Raw genomic sequence first — 20,122 nt, forward strand, 5'->3', positions numbered from 1 at the left:
AATATTTTATTATTATTATAAGACATCATCATCGACACGCATATTGCCTTTTCTTTCCTAATACGACCAAATTAATAATCAGTTAGAAAAACAACAATAGCAACAACAACAACAAATTGCGCTCGATTAATATAATTACGGAAACTGATTAGAAAAGGCTTCCATTACCTGGCACTCATTAATAATTAATGCGTTTACCTATTGTGTTTGGAATATGTGAATGGTAAATCGTTCGCCTTTCCATCTGCGGCCACAGCGACAGCAATTTATTGACTTAAAGGCCGCACAGCTACAGCTACATATCATAATTAACTGTTTTAAATTTGCTGTTGACACTCGTTAGCAAATACACATGTACACATGTAATTACACCCACACACACACACACTCGCACACACACACAGACAATATATCAGAGAGTGCGAGCATATTACAAAGCGCAATATAAATTCATAGCCTGACAATGGGCGCATAAAATGATTTCGAGCCTTTTGTGCACGCACACATATTGAAAATGTCTCAATTACCGTTATAGAGCATTTACTTCCGACTGTTTTTCTAAATAATTAATGATGCTTAAATACAAAATATATACACATGGATATTTATACAGAGAGAGAACGTTGCCTGTGCGTGGGCATAAATAAGTATGCATACTCACATGGCTCATGGCACATGGCACACGGCACATGGCTGGACAAGCGCTGGTGAAAGTGGCCGGCGGCATAATAAAAATGAATGATATGCTTTTATTATTGAAACACATAGTCATTGTAAAAACATTTATAATTATGGGCAACAGCGGACGAGCAGAGCCAGCCGGACAACAGGTCAGGTCAGCACATCACATCGATCTATCTATACATACATACATACATATACATATGTATATGTATATATGGCAACTGTGCACCACAACGCTTTCATGAGACTCTGTGTGTGTGAGTGTGTGTAAGTGTGTGTGTGTGTACTGTTGTGGAAAATTCAATTTTTATTGTGCATATTTAATGGAGTCGCAGCACAAAAAAAAAATGGCATTTTATATGCAAATAAGTTTTTGCCTTCGCTCAGCCAACGGTTCAAGTAAAAGCAGATTATTTAATTAATTGCAATTTTAGCTGCAGCATTTATGCATATTATTTAGTTTATTTAACTAAAAATTTAATTAGGCTTGATTTTTGCGGTTGACTGATTTCAATTCAATTGCATTTAATTCAATTGAAACATATAAATAAAGTATAAAAAGAAATTTATGTATACATATATACAAATGCTTATATGAACGCAAACAATATTATCGCAAATTAGCAATTGAAGGCAAATAAAGAGGCAAAGTGAAAACCGAAAACGTAAACGTAAACGTAAATGAAATTGAAAATGTATACAATAATGTGCTGCATCAGCTTGTTGGTAAAAGTGAAATGGAATAAAATCGAAGACATCAGCAAATGGATCCGTGTTCCCTGTTTGCATTGCATTGAGTTACCCTTTTGCGATAATTGCGATAATTAAAAGCAAATACAAGCGCAAGGGATATAAACGTAAATGTATGTACATACCGTATATAACTGCACACATGGCCAGCTATCAAAATTGAAGAGCTATCCGAGTGCCGCAGAGCGTAAGCGCATCCAAAGCTATTTGCACGGGCATATAACGTATACGCCACGTTAACATTTGCATAACGCACACAGCCCAAAATGCGGCTGGGCATGGCATGGCTGGCGATTGTTGGGTTAATGTATGTGAATGGGTAGCAATATTGTGTGGCATGACTATGATTGAGATAAATGGATTTATGGCAGTTGGCGCTCGTATCTTGGCTGGAAATTAATCAGAATATGTTCGAAGTGACATTCTACGATTGTGAAATTGACGCAGCCATATAAAATTTATGACTATTTTTTTATGGCAACTGCAAACAGACAGACAAGCAGATAGATAAATACAGAGAGGAGAGAGAGAGAGAGAGAGAGAGAGAATATGTGTATGTGTTTGTGTGAGAGAGAGAGAGGTAGTGAGTGGAACAAAACTGTTGTCTGATAAGTTGGTCAAGCTGCTCAGTCTAATAGCTTAAAAGGCTGCTGTAAGCCACAAACATGGCATGTGTATTCATATATATTGTTATATATAACATATAGAAATATGCACATATATGTATATACATACATTTACATGCTTTCCTATGTACATGCGTATTGTGGCTTAACCAAATGGATTTTATCAGCTTTTACATGCTACAAGTACCTCAATACTTTATGGCATTCGCATTGCTTTTATTCAGTCAAAAACTTTTCAAATAATTTTCTTTCTTTTCTTATTGCAAGCGAGAAATATCAACCGCATAGAGTAAAAAACTTGTGCTAAGAAGTCTTAGGCTTTATTTGGCCTGAGCTTGAGTTGTCTGCGCTTGTTTATGACGCGACGGCAGCAGCTGTTTTTTAACTTCCAGTTTGAGTGTGCCTGAGTGTGTGTGCATGTGTGTGAGTTTTGCCATGGGTGACAATACTTTGAATAAATCATAAGCCAAGTGCTAAAGCCAAGTTCTGCTGCTGATGTGTTGAAGTCAACTGCAAACAGTTGAAATTTATGAAAACAATATGTCACAGTCCGACAGAGTTCAATTTAAATAAAATGCATCAAATGTCTCCTGGCCGCTGTCCGAAAGACCTCACACCTGTCGGTGCCGCACCAGCTGCTGCAGTTAAATTGAAAATCAAAGCTGTCAATTTGCTCTGCTGCTGTCCAGTGCTCAGCTGTCAGGCTCAAGCCAAGCAATTTAAATACTATATAAAACTGTATATACACACATACATACACATATATAACATATTATTGAGACTTGCTTTATAGACAGTGCAGCTGCTCATTATTTTGCATTTTACTGGCCTCCTGCTCATATACATATATACATTCTTGTCTCGCACAGATGCGCCCGTTTGCAGCAGCAACACGATTGGCGTTATTGGCGCCTCCTTGGAGGAGGCGGTGCCCATACCCTGTCGCGTCAACTCCGATCCGCCAGAAATCGATTTCGAGTGGACCTTCTCGAGCAGCGGCGAGCACTTCGAGGTGCCGTCGGGGCACTATGCGACCATACAGGATCCAACCATGACCACCAGCAGCGATGTGCGACACACCGTTGTCGAGTCCAATGAAACTCACTTCGAGAGCTATGGTAAGTAACTAACAGTACACCTCATTTTCAGTTTTGGCCAACTCTTCATTCAGCCTGGCTCTGCATATGCAATGCATACAATTTGCATTTTGCTTGCGCTTGAGCAGGTTTTGCAAAATGAACAGCTGGAGCCTATAGTCGCTTATACCCTGTAGCCATGGGAAGCTCACAAAGCGGTCATATTGTTGCTTCAGTTATTTATGTAACAGTGTGTGTGCATATGTAATTTTCCATAAGAAAACCTTTAACTCGATTTTTAACATACAAATATCAGAGTTTCAAAATTATGCATTGAAATGTACATATATGAAATATTCCAAGATAATATTATTATCTACTTAAAGTTTATAACTGTAGAGCTTTATTTTTTGGCATGGTCACACATTAAAGATTTTTTATTTTTTTATTTTTTTTATTTATAAACTCTTCAAGAAGACTTGCTTTCTGTAATAAATTCCAATAATTCCCGCTTCTACAGGGTATCTAGTCTTTGCTCACTTTGCTTACAGCCTTCTTACTTGTTATCAATATTATGCACATAAATTGAATTACCTGTGCTGTCCAGTTGGCCTGACTGACCAGGCAGAATTTATTTCATTTAACTTGGCACAAAACCTAATGCAAATACAATGCTCCATGTCCAGCTGCACAATCACAATGAAATCCATTTAAGGCACAATTGACTCTCTTCATTCTCTGCACATGCATACACACACACACACACACACATACGTATAAATACATGGCATTTTTTGTTGTGGTTACAGTGGAAACAGTTAGTGAGCTGATCTATACGCCCAAGGGCGAGCGAGACTACGGCACGCTGGCTTGCTGGGGCCGCAATGCGATTGGCAAACAGTCGGAGCCTTGTCTGTTCCAGGTGGTGCCGGCGGGTGAGTGTGTTTTGTAATTAATTTGATAGAATTTAAATTAAATTCCATTGGTTTATTATTTGGGTTGATTTTCTTTTTCGATTGTTGTTGTTTTTGTGTGTTTCTTCTTACATTATTTATTTATTTTTATTTTTTTCTTGCTTTGTATATAGCCAAGCCGGGCGCATTGCGCAATTGTACGCTGCGTCCGTATGTGGTGACCTCTGCGTCTCTCAATTCATCGAATCAGACGACAATGCACGGCAATCAAATGCTGCAAACACAATACGGCAGACACGATGCGAATTATCCGCACATGGAATACGTACGTGAGCGCAATGGCAACAACAATAACGGCCGGAACAATGCGGCTGCATCAGCTGCCAATAATAAAAATATGAAAGGCAAGAGCAAAATAAATGCTGGCCATGTTAAATCTAATAATAAGCAACAACAACAGCAGCAGCAGCAGCAGCAAAAATATAGCCTGAGTCCGCAACAATTGCAGCGTCTAAGGAAGCGCACATCATTTACACCGTCGCAGACATTGGCAGCCATTGAGCGGGGCAAGCAGCAGCAGCAGTTGCTGCTGGCCAAGGCAGCGGCCACGCCCACGGCCGCCCACATCAATAACAAAACTGATGGATTACTGGGCAAGAAGCAGCAGCAGTCAAAGTTGCCACAGGACACAAAGCGGCGTGTGCGGCGTGCTGCAAAGCTGCTTAAGACAGCAACAGCAACAACAACAATGAAAAAGCTGCAACGTGCAACAAAATCAAATTTATCATTGTCACATATAAAACAGGCTGAAATAGTTGCTGGCTCGAATGTCAAAAACAACAACGGCAAACAGCCAGCAAAGTATTTTAATAAGCGACAGAAAAACATGCACAAACAGCAACAACGACGACAGCAGCAGGAGCAGCAGGAGCAGCAGGAGCAGCGCCACCAACAAGGACTAAGCAGCGAGGTAAACGAGCACAACATAATCCATCATTCTGCAGCAGCCAGGCGAAGCAAACGTCAAGCAGCAAATGACATTACGGCAGCAGCAGCAGCAGCAGCAGCAGCAGCAGAAGCAGCAGCAGCCCAAGCAGCAGCAGCAGCAGGCACAACAACAATAACCAAGAATGAAAATGATGCCAGCAGCAGCAGCAGCAGCAGCAGCAGCAGCAGCAGCGACATTGACGCAATGCTGGCAACAATGCGAGCACGCAAATCTTTGGAGCCGATTGGCAATGAGAAAGTCAAGAGCAGATTGCTGCCACCAAATGCGCCACAAATTAGCAACAAGCCGGCGGCAGCAGCGCAACAAATGGCAGCAGCAATTAGTAGCAACAATAAGCAAGCAACAACAGCAGCAGTCGCAGCATCGGCAGCAGCAACAGTTGCAGTTGCTACAGTACAGAAAGATATAGTCAAGACGAAGCTAGACAAAGATAATGTGCCTTTGTCCACGAATCAGGCCAGAGACGCGCTGGCGGATAACAACAACAACGTCGACAATGATGAGAACAATGATGAAGGCGACGGCGATGGCAACGGCAATGGCGATGGCGATGGAGATGACGAGGACGAGGACGATGACGATGACATTGCGGTTGCTGAGGAAGATGTTGGCGAGCTGCAGACAGAAGTCAACCGGGATGACGATGATGATGACGGCGATGGCGACTACATAGCAGATGAGCCCACTGACTTGGTGGACTACGAGGCAGGCGCACAACAAAAGCAGCAACCGCAACGACAGCGACAGCATGTTGATATTTCAAGCCTGGAGCATCAACTGGACTTGGAATCATTAGAGGATGATGTTGCGGATGCGGATGCCGATGTCGATGTCGATGGCGATGGCGATGGCGATGCCGATGATGATATCTACAATGTTAGTGATGATGATTTTGTGGCCAGCATAGCGCTGTCTACGGCAGAAGCCGCAGCAGCAGCAGCGGCAACAACAACAACAACAACAACAAGTTCAACAACAACAACACGACCACAGCAGGAACAGCCAGCCGAATGGCAGCAACCTCATTTCGATTACTCACGCATGGAATATAGCTTCAGCAACGGCGTTGTCACACAAAGCCTGATTGGTGGTGGCGCCGCTGGCTACGATGGCAATTCGGCGGCTGCTGCCGGTGGCGGTGCCACCATCAACTTTGACAACTATGACAACATTATATACTCGACCATGGAGCTGGAGTGCATGCCGGGCTACGATGGCGGACTGCAGCAACAGTTCTACCTGGAGGCCTACGACTCAAAGACTAAAAAGCTAAGACTGAACATGAGCAGCACCTATGTGGATGTGCCCGTGTTTCGCATCGATCTCTCAGGTGAGTGGCTCAATCAATTAAGCGGGAGCTATGGGACCATGAAAATTAAGCATTTCTTTATATATAGTATTTGTTAACGTATATTTTAGTATTTAGATAAGAACCGCTACAAACAATTTGAGTTTTTCTCAGACTGTTAGTAAATAAGCTTATTTGCAAACATCGGGAAACGGTCAAGAGATGTTAACGAGCTATGTCTGTCATAGAAATGATGAAGGCTTGACTAGAGGAGAGTGGAAGGAAGATGAAACAGTGGATTCATGATTAATGAGAATGTATACATATGCTAATTAGGGGAAGTGTAATAAGGCGAGCTTAACAAGTCATATAGCATAACAAAAGTCGAAGAGCAGAGAAGAGGAAATTGAAATATGTTTACTGTTCTTCGAGTGTTTAGCTCTATTGAATTACATCTTAGAAAATTAAAACGAAAGACCAATATACCTGCAATAAGGGATATATTTTAAGTCTCTGGAACTTAACCTGGAGTTAAGCACTTTGGCAAGTTGGTTTAACACATTAAGCTTAATCATTATTATATTTAAATATGGTTGGATTTACAGATTGCTTTGCTAAGGCTGACTGGCTTAGCCAAGAAAGCGTTTTGCAGCACTGTGCAAAAAGCCGCAAACTAAAGACTCGACTTTTATGCGGCCAACACAGCAAAAGCAACAGCAACAGCAGCAACAACAACAAAAACAAAAACAAATCAAAGTAACAAACTGTGCAAAAAGTTAGGCAAGCCAAATTGCGCGGCGTGTTTGGCATGGAGAGGGCATGGCCAAGTGAAAGCAAAGCTATCCAAAACAACAACAGCAACAACAACAACAAGTGCACAGTGGCACGCAGATTAATTAGTTGAGGCTGCCAGGGCCACATGCCACCCCACGCCCCACTCCCCACCAAGCTCCATGCTCCGCACTCAACATTCAACTCTGCCCCACCAAACACTACAACCAGCTGCCACATGCGGCTGCCTCTATTTGTTGTAATGAATTTTAGCTAGTCAGCAAAACTTTTATGCCAATGGCACCGGAGCCCAGGGATGAGTCGAGATGCTGAATGCCCAAGGGGGTGCGGGCTAAGGATGGGGCTGGAGATGGGGATGCTGCCAGCATTGGCTGTGGCAGTTGCCAAAGCTGGTGGCAATGGCAAGTGGCAGAAATTTTTGAATTAAGTTGTTGAAAAACAAGATTTATTTGCACGCCCAGCGGCTAAAAATGAACCGTAATATTATCATATAACATTTTTGATTTTAGCCATGTCAAGCGGTTGCATGAGGGCGGGCAGCACACTAAGCCGGAGCCAAGTTAATGAGCCACATTTGGTTATCATTTGGGCTGCAACTTGGCAACAACTTCCTGCAAGCAGGCGGCTTTTTATACAGGCTCTATCGATGACTTGGTTAACACGAGGCAGGGGCGCGTAGGCGGGGGGATGCTTTGCGGCTTCTGCATTCTGCGATATTTGCAAAGTCAAACGAAGCGTAAAGTCACGATTAGTTAGACAGGCGTGTTAACGACTCTGGCTTTACAGATGAGCTTGGCTCTTCTAGATGGAGGAGCACCACCAGCAGCAGCAGCAGCAGCAGGAGAAGCAGCAGGAGCTGAGTGTGACTGCGAGTTAGTTGCTGCTTATTGGCGCTGGCCTTTACCAAGTAGTTACGCTTTTAATGAGCTGCTATTGCTGTAAAACAAAAAACTTTTGATGTGAGCATAAAAAAGAAATAAGCGCAGGCTAGATGTGACTAAACTGAGCTGCTGCACATGCATGACTTGCAAATACTCCTTGTTCACATATGATATATGTGATTACTCTTCTAATATTGTTGATAAGAAAAGAGAAAAGATCAAGCTAAAAGAATAAGAGTAACTGATAAAAGAGCGAAGAGTCAGATCAGAGCTTTCTGAAATTATGCATAGAGGCAATAGAGTTAGATTACTCCCAGCATCTACTAATTTTAGAGTTAGCTTTGTCTTAAACATCTGTGATAGAGAGAAGTCATGTCGTAGCGCCCAGCATCTACAATCGCTTCTACTTCTAAATCTAAATTATATTCTCAGCTCTTAGCCCTAGTCTTAACCCAAAATAAGTACCCAACAAGCTAATTTATAAGATCTAAGATCTAAGATGTTAGTATAGACAAGATCTGTTATTAATACATATATAAAATATGTTAGATATACTACAATTTACACATACTTACATAATACATAAATATATGAAATCAAAAAGTTCTTATCAAATAATTAACTAAAATATACACCTACCCTCAGTATACCCCTTTTTGCATAAATATGCACTGTGCACAGACTAGAAAAATAACAAAAAAGAAAAAAAAACTGTTGGAAACAAAAGTTTTGCATTTAATGCGCGTGGCAGAATAGAAGTTTTTGCAGCCGTTCAGCCATGCAACGTGCAACGTGCAACGTGCAGTGTGCAACGAGCAACGTGTTAATTAAATACCTGTTTACCTAATGTAGTTTGCAAATAGAAGTTTTAAATGAATGTTTGGGTCAGCTAATGGCAGTGCCAACCCCTTTCTACCGCCTCCTTTGCAGATCTTACGCCCATGGACTACTATCCGGATTCGCATCCGGCGCTGCACTTGGTCGTCTACAGTGTCAACCAGAAGGGACGCTCTGAGCCGATTGTTCTCGAGAATGTGCCCATCAATGAGGCGGACAAGCGTTCAGGTGGGTGTCGCTGCTTATGAATTGTACTTTACCTATTTAACAACTTAAACATAAAAAAATACCTAAACAACGGAAAAATATGACATGAAATGAACAACAACAGCAACAACAACCAGAGCGAGGGAAACATGGCACATACAAAGTTTGCATTTCGCATTGTCCCTAAAGTGTGTTTGTGTTTCAGAGCAAAGTGCGGCCCGGGCTTCCCCTCGAAGTGTGCAACACGCTGAAAAGTTGGCTTTGTGAGTGGGTGGTGGAGTGGGTGTAGGGTGGTGTTTGGTGGGTACAGAGCATTCATTGCTTTTTAAGCCCCATTTCACCTTTAAAAAGTCATTCATGTATTTGCATAGTCTACTTAACCGTTTTAGTTTTTTGTAAGTACAATTGTTCTTTTATTTAACGAGTTTTGTTTACGTTTGGGGGCGACAGTTGCTTCAGCTTCTTTGCTGCTGATGCTGCCCGCCTGTAGCCCCCCACCACCCCTTGACCCATCGCGCTCCTAACCACGGCAAGTAGTGTCGCTAAGATTTCTTATTCATGCTTTGTTATTCAACTCTGACGTTAATTTTCTTGAAAAGTTTCCATTTTTTTTGTTGCGTTTTCCTTCTCCTTTGGAATTTCTAAAAATACAAAAAAAAAAAATTCGCGTAAATTGTGCGGAAAATGTAGGAAAGGCTTGTTTTACACGCACTTTAGAATATATTGATTGGAGTTCAGAAAGAAAAACAAGAAGATTAAGACACGAATTTAAACTTAAATTTGCCGTAACTTAACCTAGACAAAGCCTATAAATACCAAAGTATATCAATTCCTGAACATATAACTCAGATTGATATAGTATTATTTCAGTTAATTACCATTTTCATGAATAATAATAATTAGGACTAATCTTTTAGCACGTCCAATGGGCAACCGCATAAATATGCAAACTGTGATCCATTCCCCATTTAAGTTCAATTCAAATGCAATTAATTAGACCAAAATCAAACATAAATTGTATACAATAATTTTAACAAAGCGAGCCGCTTAATCAGAACATTCATTGATGCACCTGGCCATATCACCATTGGGCTAGACACACATAGCACTTTGATTTATTATGATATTATGTTATTAAGTAGGTTATCCAGTGCGGATTTGGTGAGATAATATTGCACTAGCTCTCACTCTCTCTTTCTCTCTCTCCATCTATCTCTCTTCTCCCTCTCTCTCTTGGCTCACCCACTAAATGATATATTTGTAAGCTTTGTCCATTCAGCATGAGCAGCAAATCCACTCAATCATCTCTTTAATGCGCATTAGAGCAGCACACATCAACACACACACACACATACACACGATATTGGTCAGTGGGCCAATTTATGGAAAAGATACGAGATATGATGGCATATGAGCTAGTTAAATTTACTTTGCCATTATATAGAGCAGCTGCTGTAGAGCTAAACACGTAAAGGGATCGAAATATTCAATCAAAATAAATATTCAATCAAAAATATATATTAAATATGATATTGAGTTGAAAATGACAGCCAAGCTTTTTCAGTCTTAAATCTTTTCTCATAATATTACACCAACTCCCAAAAAATATGATAAATTATAAATTGAAGCAATTTTTTTTTCTTAATCTGATTAATTTTAATTAAAGTTAATCTTTCACTTTCTTTAATTTTATATATGTATACATGCTTTATATATTTTATATTATATATTAATTTAATTTGATTAATATTAGTTATCTTCCTTCTATTATCTATAATCATAGGTATATATTTATATTTCTGGTGCTACAGTATAGTTTCTATAAAAAATTTAACTTTGATCTATAAATATATATATATTTTGTATTAAAACATTTGGTACAAAGGTGACTAAATCAGACTAGAACTTCATTTCTGCAAGTGTGTAACTATGTGAAACAACGGTACATATATTTATATATTGCATGGGAGAGTAATACGGAAAAATGCAATATACGTCAAGTGTCAATATTTGCAGCTTGGCAAATTTGAAAGCATTTCATTCGACACTTAACTGGATAGATTTGGATGCCTGCACACAGGGCCACACACACACAAACACACACACACACACGCACGTGTGAAGGTGGCGCGGTGTGGAGTTTTGGGGGTGGAGGAAGTGGGTCCACTGGGAAGCTGTGGAATTTTTTGGAACAGTTTACAATGGCAACGCCTTGACGCCATCACATTAATGTAAATATAATCAATTTCATGTTTTACCTTAGCCAAAAAGAACCAACCACGCAGTGAAAAGAAATATCTTGTTATGCTAAACTGACACACAGAGATTCCCCAAGAGTTACATTATCCACATTGAGCATGCCAGGCTGCGCAGCACACAGTGTGCATAGGTATATACAGTATATACATATATATGTATATGTGTATGTGTATGTATATATGGGCGCATCTGCGGCGTCAAGGTAACAGCGTATCAGACGACAGCGAACGGAAACGTAACAGACACTGAGCCACAACCTGGCTGCCACACAGTTACTGCCACTGCCACTGCCACTGCCACTGCCAGCGTGCCACATGCAACACAAAATATAAACGATTACTGTAAGACAAGAAAAATATACATTAAACATGTCTTATCTGAATAAAATATCCCAAAAGACAACGGCGCTGAAAGTAAAGTAAAATAAAATTATATCCTATATATATGTAAGGCAGATCGAAGTGGTTGCTGGCTGCCTGGCTGGATAGCTGGCTGGCTGCCTGGTGACTCCTGCCCTGCCAGCGGTTTGGCTGGCAATGTGTCCGCCTTGATGAAAACTCCAGCTACGGCGATAGGCCAACGAGGAGCAGAGTACTGTGGGTAGCGGATGTGGCGGAGCGGGGGCGACTGTATACGATACAGATACTACATTGTTTGGTATTCTGGCATTCACACACACCCGCACACACACACACACACACACACACAGCGAAACACACACCCGCATTTTATTTATGCTTACTTTGTGTAAACGTAAACGTAACCGTAAACGCATTCCCGTTTCGGCGCCGGAGTCGAAGGCAGCGCCTCGGCGGGCATGTGAGCAGCATCGTCGTCGTAATCCCAATACATTTTAACCAATCCACTTTTTCATCGTTTCATCGAATCATTTATATCACAAACGGGAGCATTAAATCGAATTAAGCTTATAAGCAGATACAGCCAGCGCATTCCAAACACAACCCAAACCCAGCCCAAGCCCAGCCCAAGCCCAGCCCTGCCCTGCCCTGCCGAAGCCCATCGGGCACAAGTAGTAGACGAATCGCTACGTCCTGCACTCAACAAATGAAACGCATACAAACAATTGGCTTATGAGCGGTACGCAGGACGTTGTCTGGCCAATGTTTGTGATGTGGTGCCGCGCTGTGGTGCTGCGGTGGTGTGGTTGCCGCTGTGGCATGCAGCATACAGGTTCTCTCTGGGTGTCGCTTCGGCTGCTTTGGTTGCCTGGCTTATCTGCTTTACTTTGGGCCATGCGCCAGCTCGCTCCCCAGTGTAAACGCTTCTCAGTTCCCTCCGCTCGCAGCCCTCAGTCCACCTCCAGTGCTGCGTCCTATCGCCTGCATGCTTTATTGATAAATATTTGCACAAGTGTGAAAATTTCATTACGCTGCTCTGCTTATATTTAAATTACTTTCTTCATTCCCTTAATATGCCCTTCTGCGGAGAGTATACCAATTTCGTAGTCGCCCATGCGACGCATAGATAGATAGTATGTGGAATAAGTTTATAGATATATATTCTGGATCGGCATGAGCTGCTGAGTATCATAATATTTAAAACAGCGGAGGGCTATCGAGGAATTTGTTTACTTTCAGAGAATTATTATTAAGTGGAATTTCAAGAATTTCCCAGTTATTCACTTGAATCTCAGAAAATCCGTCCTCTATATAAATTAGGCAAATACTCTGTATCATATGGCCACCAGGGCATCTGATCTTCGTTATATAAAGGCTAGCTCTGCTTAAATTTCGTCGTTCTTTTGTTGCTGCTGGCAGCTCAACTTGGCCGTCGTTTGGCATCAGTTTCAAGTGTCTTCCTTGTAAGGAATTATACGTATATGTATGTGTGCTCTTTATCAACATATAGATAAATATATTATTTGGCCAGCGATTGCTCACTTTGGCATTCTTTTATGGTCTGTGTGTTGGGTTTCTTTTTGATGTGTTTGGGGATTTGTATTCGACGTCTAGCTTTGAGGTAATGCGATGCCAATCTATTAAGTAAACTGAGCGCTCACATGCGCTCACATACCTTATTGAAATATATATTCAAAGCAGGAAAGCAAAGCTATTTTCAAAACCCAGAAACTCATTTATATCTGATGAGGTACAACATTGAAAGGAACATTTTTTTTTTTTTTAGAAAACTTTTCAATATAAAGAATAGAACTTACCTTCGGGTTAGGTCTTTAAGCGAATTGCTCATCAAACCCCTGGGATTTAATTGAAATTTAATTAAGTCTGAAATAAAAATTAACTTTCAGCGCTGATTTAATTCAGTTGAAACTTGAAATTGACTATACCAACAACTAAAATAGTATTAAAAAGAAAAGCTCATTGAAATCAAGAAACTTTTTAAAATCAATAAACTTTTTATGCATAGCATCGGACTTACCTCTGGTTATATTGATATTTAAAAAAAAAAAAATTAAAAAAAAAAACAAACATATATATCGTTTATTTTTCGCAGAATGTTCGTTGAACATTTAATTTTATAAATTAATATTATAAATTAATTAAGTAAAATAAAGTACACTATATAAATTTTTTAAGCATTTGGTTGAGCTGCTTACCAAGCCTTGATTAAAATTTAATTAATTTTTTTTTTTTTTTTTTAATATATAATGTATATATATTTTTTATAAAATTTTAATATATTTAAATACATTTAGAAGAAAAACCACTCTACTCTGGCACACATTATTCATGGGTGAGAGAAAGCTCATTAGGACTTTAAATAAATAAAATGGATATTTGTTTAATAAAGTAAAGAGCAAGCCACACTGCTCACCGAAACCTAATTGAAATTTAATGAAATATTAAAAAAAAAAAAACACACACACACACACACGCGAACATGTATATACTTTTTTGTTAGATTTGCACGTTTTCTGTAATATTTTCGTGGATTTTTTCAAAAGTCATGTGCCAACAATTACAACACATGCACAGGGCTGCGCACGAGTGTGCGTATTTGAAAGTACAACCTACACATGCATAATGTGCGTGTGTGTGTTGCTGTAGCTGTACTTCTAAGCGCAGCCGTGCATAAATGAGCAATTCCGCTCGCGGCGCTGTTACGTCAACATTTGGTGAACAAAAAAAAAAAAAAAAAACCAAAATATTTATTGATTTGCAAGTTTGGTTTTGGTGCTGTCGACAGGCGTCTGGCTGACAGGCGCAGGTTTATAAATTAGCAACAGTCTGTGCGACTACACACAGCACCCTCAACTCCACCCGCAGTGCCTCCGCTTCCCCCTCCCCCCAAGCACCGCCCACCGCGCAGCAGTTAGCCAGCTTTAGCTTCGCCATTTCGCCATGTTTGCTTATTGAAATTCTGTATTGCATATCCGCCGGCGCGCATGATTTGTTGAATGTTAAACACATTTCAACTACACCACGTTCGCGTTAACGTAAAGGAAATACTTATGGCCTTGTAATGCATATTCAATTACGCCAACGTTAACACCAAAGGCCAACGCAGTCAAAAAATCAAATGACTTTTAATTGGGGTCTCGCTCACCTCACCACTAACAACAACAACATCTGTTGATACTTTATTTAATTAGGATTGGCCTCTGATCGAACAACGCTCAATGGTCCTTTGAAAAGTGTTTCAATTTTTCTGCTGCCTTTTGTGACTATTTTACACATGATTTGCATTTTAATTAGGAACTCTGATTTCAAATCAAACCATTTTTTGCTCTTCATTTTCGACCTGTTTTATATTGTGAATAGTTGTTTCAATTAAACTGAAATGTCAACCAAATTGTATTCACTTATTTACTTGGTCAGAAAGTGCAAAAAATTTAGTTTAAACTGTATTTATTTGGGTTCATTAAAGGGAATGGAGATGGACGAAATAGTTCTTTTGATATAGAAATATTTTAAATAAATAAATAAATAAATTTAAATAAGTAAATAAATTGTATACATTTTTATTGCTCATATTGAAAAATTAAGTTTTTTTAAAATATACCTATGCTAGTAATCCTATTTCTATATTTAATTCCATAGTTTAAAAATTTGGAATTCCTCCTCCGCTTCTCAATATTACTCTCTGAAAATTCAATTAAAAAATATGTGTATAAAATAAAAATAGACTGATTGGAGTAGCTCTCTAACTCTTGACAGAGTTCCGGATATCTCTTAGTTAATATTTGTCCATAAATGCAGTGTTAATAAACCAAATTAATATATTTACAATAATCCAACAAAAATATGGGGTCACCCATTTTTTTAATATTTATAAATTTTAATAAATTGCAAATATTTTTCTTAATATTAGCTTTATATCAAGGGAAATAGAATTCTCAAAATCCGTAACTAAATGTAAATGTAATTCCGTTCTACTTTTCAATCATTTGCATTAATTGCTCGTCGTTTACATATTGTCTGCCTTTTTTTCAGATGGACGCATGGGTCTATCCATATTGCCGCTGGCAGCGCTGCTCACTGGAACGCTCTTCACCGTGGGCATCGCCGTGTTGTTCGTGGTTGTCATTGCGGTGCGTCGTCGTCGGTGCCAGGGAGCGCGAAATTTGTGTGATGACAAGGACAAGCATTTGGGTGAGTAGGACGAGCGTGGAGATAGGCCAGCCAAGCAGTGCACAAAAAATAACCTGGGCACCATTTCATTCGATGCGTCAGGTATGGATGTGACGGTCACTGCACCGCTGGAGACTGGCGCCGGGCATCAGCGCCTGGTTGTGGCCTACACGCTGAAGCAGGGCATCGAGAAGCAGCCGGACATACTGAGTGCGCAAAAAAGCGCAACTGGCAGTGACACATCGTCGCCGTTGGGAAATCGACAGAGTGGTTTATTTATGGGCGGCAGCAACGGCGCCGCGCCCAGCGGTGCAGCGAATCATAAAACTGCGGAATATGTAAGTAGTTGTAGCTGCAGCTCCCTGCACACACATGCGAAAGGCGTTGCAAGCTGACATTTGGCGTATTGCAGGACGTGAATGTGCCGCACCTGAACAGCCCGCCCTCGCAGTCCAGCACACTGAAACTGGAAAGCGAGAATGCAGCGAAAAGCTATCAGCCGCCAGCAGCGGCGGTTGCTCCGCTCCTCTACGATGCCATGCCCACGCTTAGCCGCTACGAGCAGCTGGGCCTGAATGTGGGCGGCTATGCTGCCGGCGGTGTAGGCGTTGCGGGTGGGGGTGGCAGCAACAGCACGCTCAGCTCCGCCGGCAGCGTGGCCAACTCCACGAGCAATGCGCACGGCACTGGCAGCAGCAGCAGCGGCGGCGGTCACTATGGTGTCCAGCATTTGCATCACACTCTGCCCCACGGCATGGCCTCGGGCAGCTTGCCGCGCGGACGGGACCCGCTAACCCTGGCGGATTACCTGACCACCAGCAGCCTGATTGACTATAATCTGAGCAAGGCGGCAGCCGCGGCAGCGCCGATGGGCACGCATATGACGCTGCCCAAAGGCCTGGCTGGTGGTGCCGGCCTCTCGCCATCGCAGCTAACCACCATTACACAGAAATCGAACACTGGACGCAATCACATCATCACGGACACGCTGCCCGGCCCGGAGAGCTGCGTCTAAGCTGCGGCTATCGAATTATCCTGGCATCAAACTAAAGACTGGCGCACAACCGAAAACAGAGATTCAAGAGAAACAAAAAACCGAAACCGAAACTCAAATCGAATAGAAAAGCTGCAATTGAAGTAGTTGAATGAGAAATCACTATAGTAAATCTATATATATACATACATATATGTATAGAGCTAGGGCAAACACTTACCAAAACAAAAAGTAAACTAACTATTCGTAACTAGCAAACAGTTCTACGATCGTGTCTCTAAGCATTCAATTCTTATTGCTAGACCTAAATGTAGTCTTTAATATTTAGTCAATGTATGTGTTCGTGTGCATGTGTGTCTGTTTGTTTGTACATGTTTAGTGTAAATGTGTTTCTAGCTGTAAACATATACATACATATTTATATATATATCTAGACATACATAGCCAGGTAGTCAGCATCAAGTATGATCAGATGTAATTGAATATATCCATGGTTCTATGACAAGATATTGGGTAAAGGCATATCCAGACCGGAAGAATCTATAAGCATCTGCTAAATGGAATTGTATTACCTTAAAGAAAGATTTCAGTTAGCTTTGAAAGTATATCTTTAAGAGAGATATTCGACTTTTATATATCAGTAAGATAGGTGAAAAAATATTTGACTCCACTGAGATTTTGGTAATCTGAATCCAAGAATATTTTAAACTGAAGTTTTCGTCAAAGCGGGTTCCTATAAACAATCATAATATCAATTTGAGTAAAAATAAACTAAGTATAAACCGTTATTCATACTTGATGCTGAAGCTGAGGCCCAACTATTATTAAAAAACAAAAAAAAATCATCTTGTTGAATTTTGCTGTGTACTTCCAAGCAAACCCCAAAGTGTTGTTAAGATAAGTTTTCCTTTCCCTCTTTTACTCAATGAGAACATATCCTACCAAAAAAGAAATGAACAAAAAACATATCCTTTACTGTCCAATGGAGCCTTTACCGTTACTTAGCCGCAACTATTTGAACTGCTGCCCAAGATCAAAGTCGAAAAACAAGCATTTCACATTTGGGGGTCAGCCCAATGGGAAAAAGTTATATTGGGAACACGTCGTGGGCCATTGCCTGTCCCTTAGCAAGAGCGAGAGCGAGGGGAGCCGCAGAGAGAAAAAGAGATGGAGAGAGAGAGAGAGAGAGTTGGGGGAGAAGCGAGCCATTTTGGCCATTATTTAACTTTTAAACACGCACCAGGAACAGCAGCCCGGCAGATTTGAATTTAATGGGCATTGGGCATTGGCCATGGCTAACAGGCCAGCCGTCCAGCCAGCCAGTCAGCTAGCCAACAAGTGAGCAATAAAGAAAAGTTTAGAAAAATATGCGATAACCGCCCTGTGGATACCCATAATAAGCTCACGAACGATTGAATGGCCATGGAACACAATAAAAGCTGGCTAAGGACTCAAACGAACTGCGGGCCAGGCTGGCGGGCGGGCAAAAACTCGTGCATGAATTTGTGCGCACGATAGCGCAAAATGATGACAATAAATGGAAAAGTTTTTAATAAGCCAATAAAATGATTTATATGGCTAGCATTGAGCTAGAGGGAAACAGAGAGACAGAAAGACAGAGCAGCATAGAGCTAAGGTATGTGCCGCATACTCAGCAGGTTTATTAATCGTAGGCCAAAGTCCGATTGTTGATTTACCAACTGCTTCCGACAATTTGATAAACATGACTTTAACACACACATAAATTCCATAAAACAATTTATAGAGTTAATTTAGAAGACAAACGAGAGGACACCACCTGTCCGACCTAAGTGTATAAATATTTTTTTTTTCTGAGTCTTAAAGCACCATATGCTTGACTTTCTACATCAATTATCAATATGTATCGATAATAAAAAGAGAAGTTTCAGAAATTTAGAGATCTAAAATATTCAATATTCGCGGGTATTTTGTTAGCTACATGAAATTATTTCATTGTTTTAATTAAATCGATATGTCTTGAAGCGAATTTAATTTCTGAAAATATTCATATATAAAATATTATTATATAATATAATATAATTATAAAAAATGCAAGCTTCCAAATTTGATTTCTCAGTTTTCACACTAAATATATCACTTTTTGTCTAAAATGAGATTTGTGCTTAAAGGTACCCGAATTTTCATTCAGTGCAAGATTGCCGGGTATTTTCTAGTCAGTAATTTCCGGCTAGAGCTCCTCATATCAGTCAGTTTTTGTTAATCAATTGTTGAGAGAATACAACGAATTATTTACTTAAAAAAAAAAAAAAAAAAAAAAAAAAAAAAACTCTGGGACAGTCATATTGGCAAGCAGTTCAAAAAGTTGTTGGAAAAATCAATTTTTAAAAGTCTATTGCTTTCAATTAAATATTTTTAAACACAAAACAAAAAAGAAAATGCCTTTTGAAAAGGTACGGCAATTGTTATCAAGGCATGTTCGCATATCAGAAATGCATCCCATATGTTTAAACTATTAAATTAATAAGTGTTCAAAGGTTGATCATCGTCACTTGGATTTTTAGGGTCTATAAATTGCATTTCTAGCGAAAAACAAACTAAAAGTAATTTAAAAAAAAAAATAAATATATAAATAAATTTAAACATTAAGAATGTGTGAATAAAAATGAAAAAAGCATATAAAGTTGTAAACCCGAAAAGCATAAATTGTATTGCTATAGATAAAAGTAAAAATCATAAACTTCCTTCCTTCAACGTGTATAAGCTAACGTCCCCTGCTGTAGATATTCAGTACGAGTAGTTGAAATTTTCAAAAAACGAAATCATTTAGTGCTACATATACATACAAATACATATACATACAAACACATATTACGATCATGAACAAGATTATGAAAGAAGAGGAAAACAGCATACGAACATGTATCAAACGGGCCTCCAAGAGGGCGACGCATTGTACATAAATACATAAGTCAAAAAAAAAAAAAGAAAAAACCAACGTAAACACGATGATTGTAACTATCTATGTAAAAATGCTTAAAATATTTGTGATAAAGTAATAGTGTTAATGATAAGTAATAAAACATGACATATTATGAAAAATATATCTATTGTTTTCTGAGGGGTTTCTTTTGCTTAAACCAGAAGTGCTAAAATGGTTCATTTATTACGAGTCTAGAAGTCCACTAAAAATATTGTAACTCATAAAAGACTATTTAAAACTCGTTCACTGACCCAAAATTATATACACAAACGAGATATTATTTTTCTATATAC

General features: G+C 39.8%; 1 protein-coding gene across 2 annotated transcripts in view; it reads left to right on the plus strand.

The window, feature by feature from the left end:
* Positions 1 to 18,469, plus strand: part of LOC6573121 — a 99,866-nt gene extending 81,397 nt beyond the window's left edge. For both annotated transcript variants that reach the window (XM_044007512.1, XM_044007511.1), the window contains exons 12-18: positions 2,930 to 3,178; positions 3,946 to 4,071; positions 4,224 to 6,389; positions 8,951 to 9,085; positions 15,736 to 15,894; positions 15,976 to 16,211; positions 16,286 to 18,469. In XM_044007512.1, the coding sequence (XP_043863447.1) occupies positions 2,930 to 3,178; positions 3,946 to 4,071; positions 4,224 to 6,389; positions 8,951 to 9,085; positions 15,736 to 15,894; positions 15,976 to 16,211; positions 16,286 to 16,888 (3,674 nt within the window). In that variant the 3' untranslated portion in view covers positions 16,889 to 18,469. The remainder of the gene's footprint in view (positions 1 to 2,929; positions 3,179 to 3,945; positions 4,072 to 4,223; positions 6,390 to 8,950; positions 9,086 to 15,735; positions 15,895 to 15,975; positions 16,212 to 16,285) is intronic.
* Positions 18,470 to 20,122: the final 1,653 nt, after the last annotated feature.

This window comes from Drosophila mojavensis, unplaced genomic scaffold (assembly GCF_018153725.1).
Source record: "Drosophila mojavensis isolate 15081-1352.22 unplaced genomic scaffold, ASM1815372v1 contig_16, whole genome shotgun sequence".
In the NCBI taxonomy this organism is placed as follows: Eukaryota; Metazoa; Arthropoda; class Insecta; order Diptera; family Drosophilidae; genus Drosophila; species Drosophila mojavensis.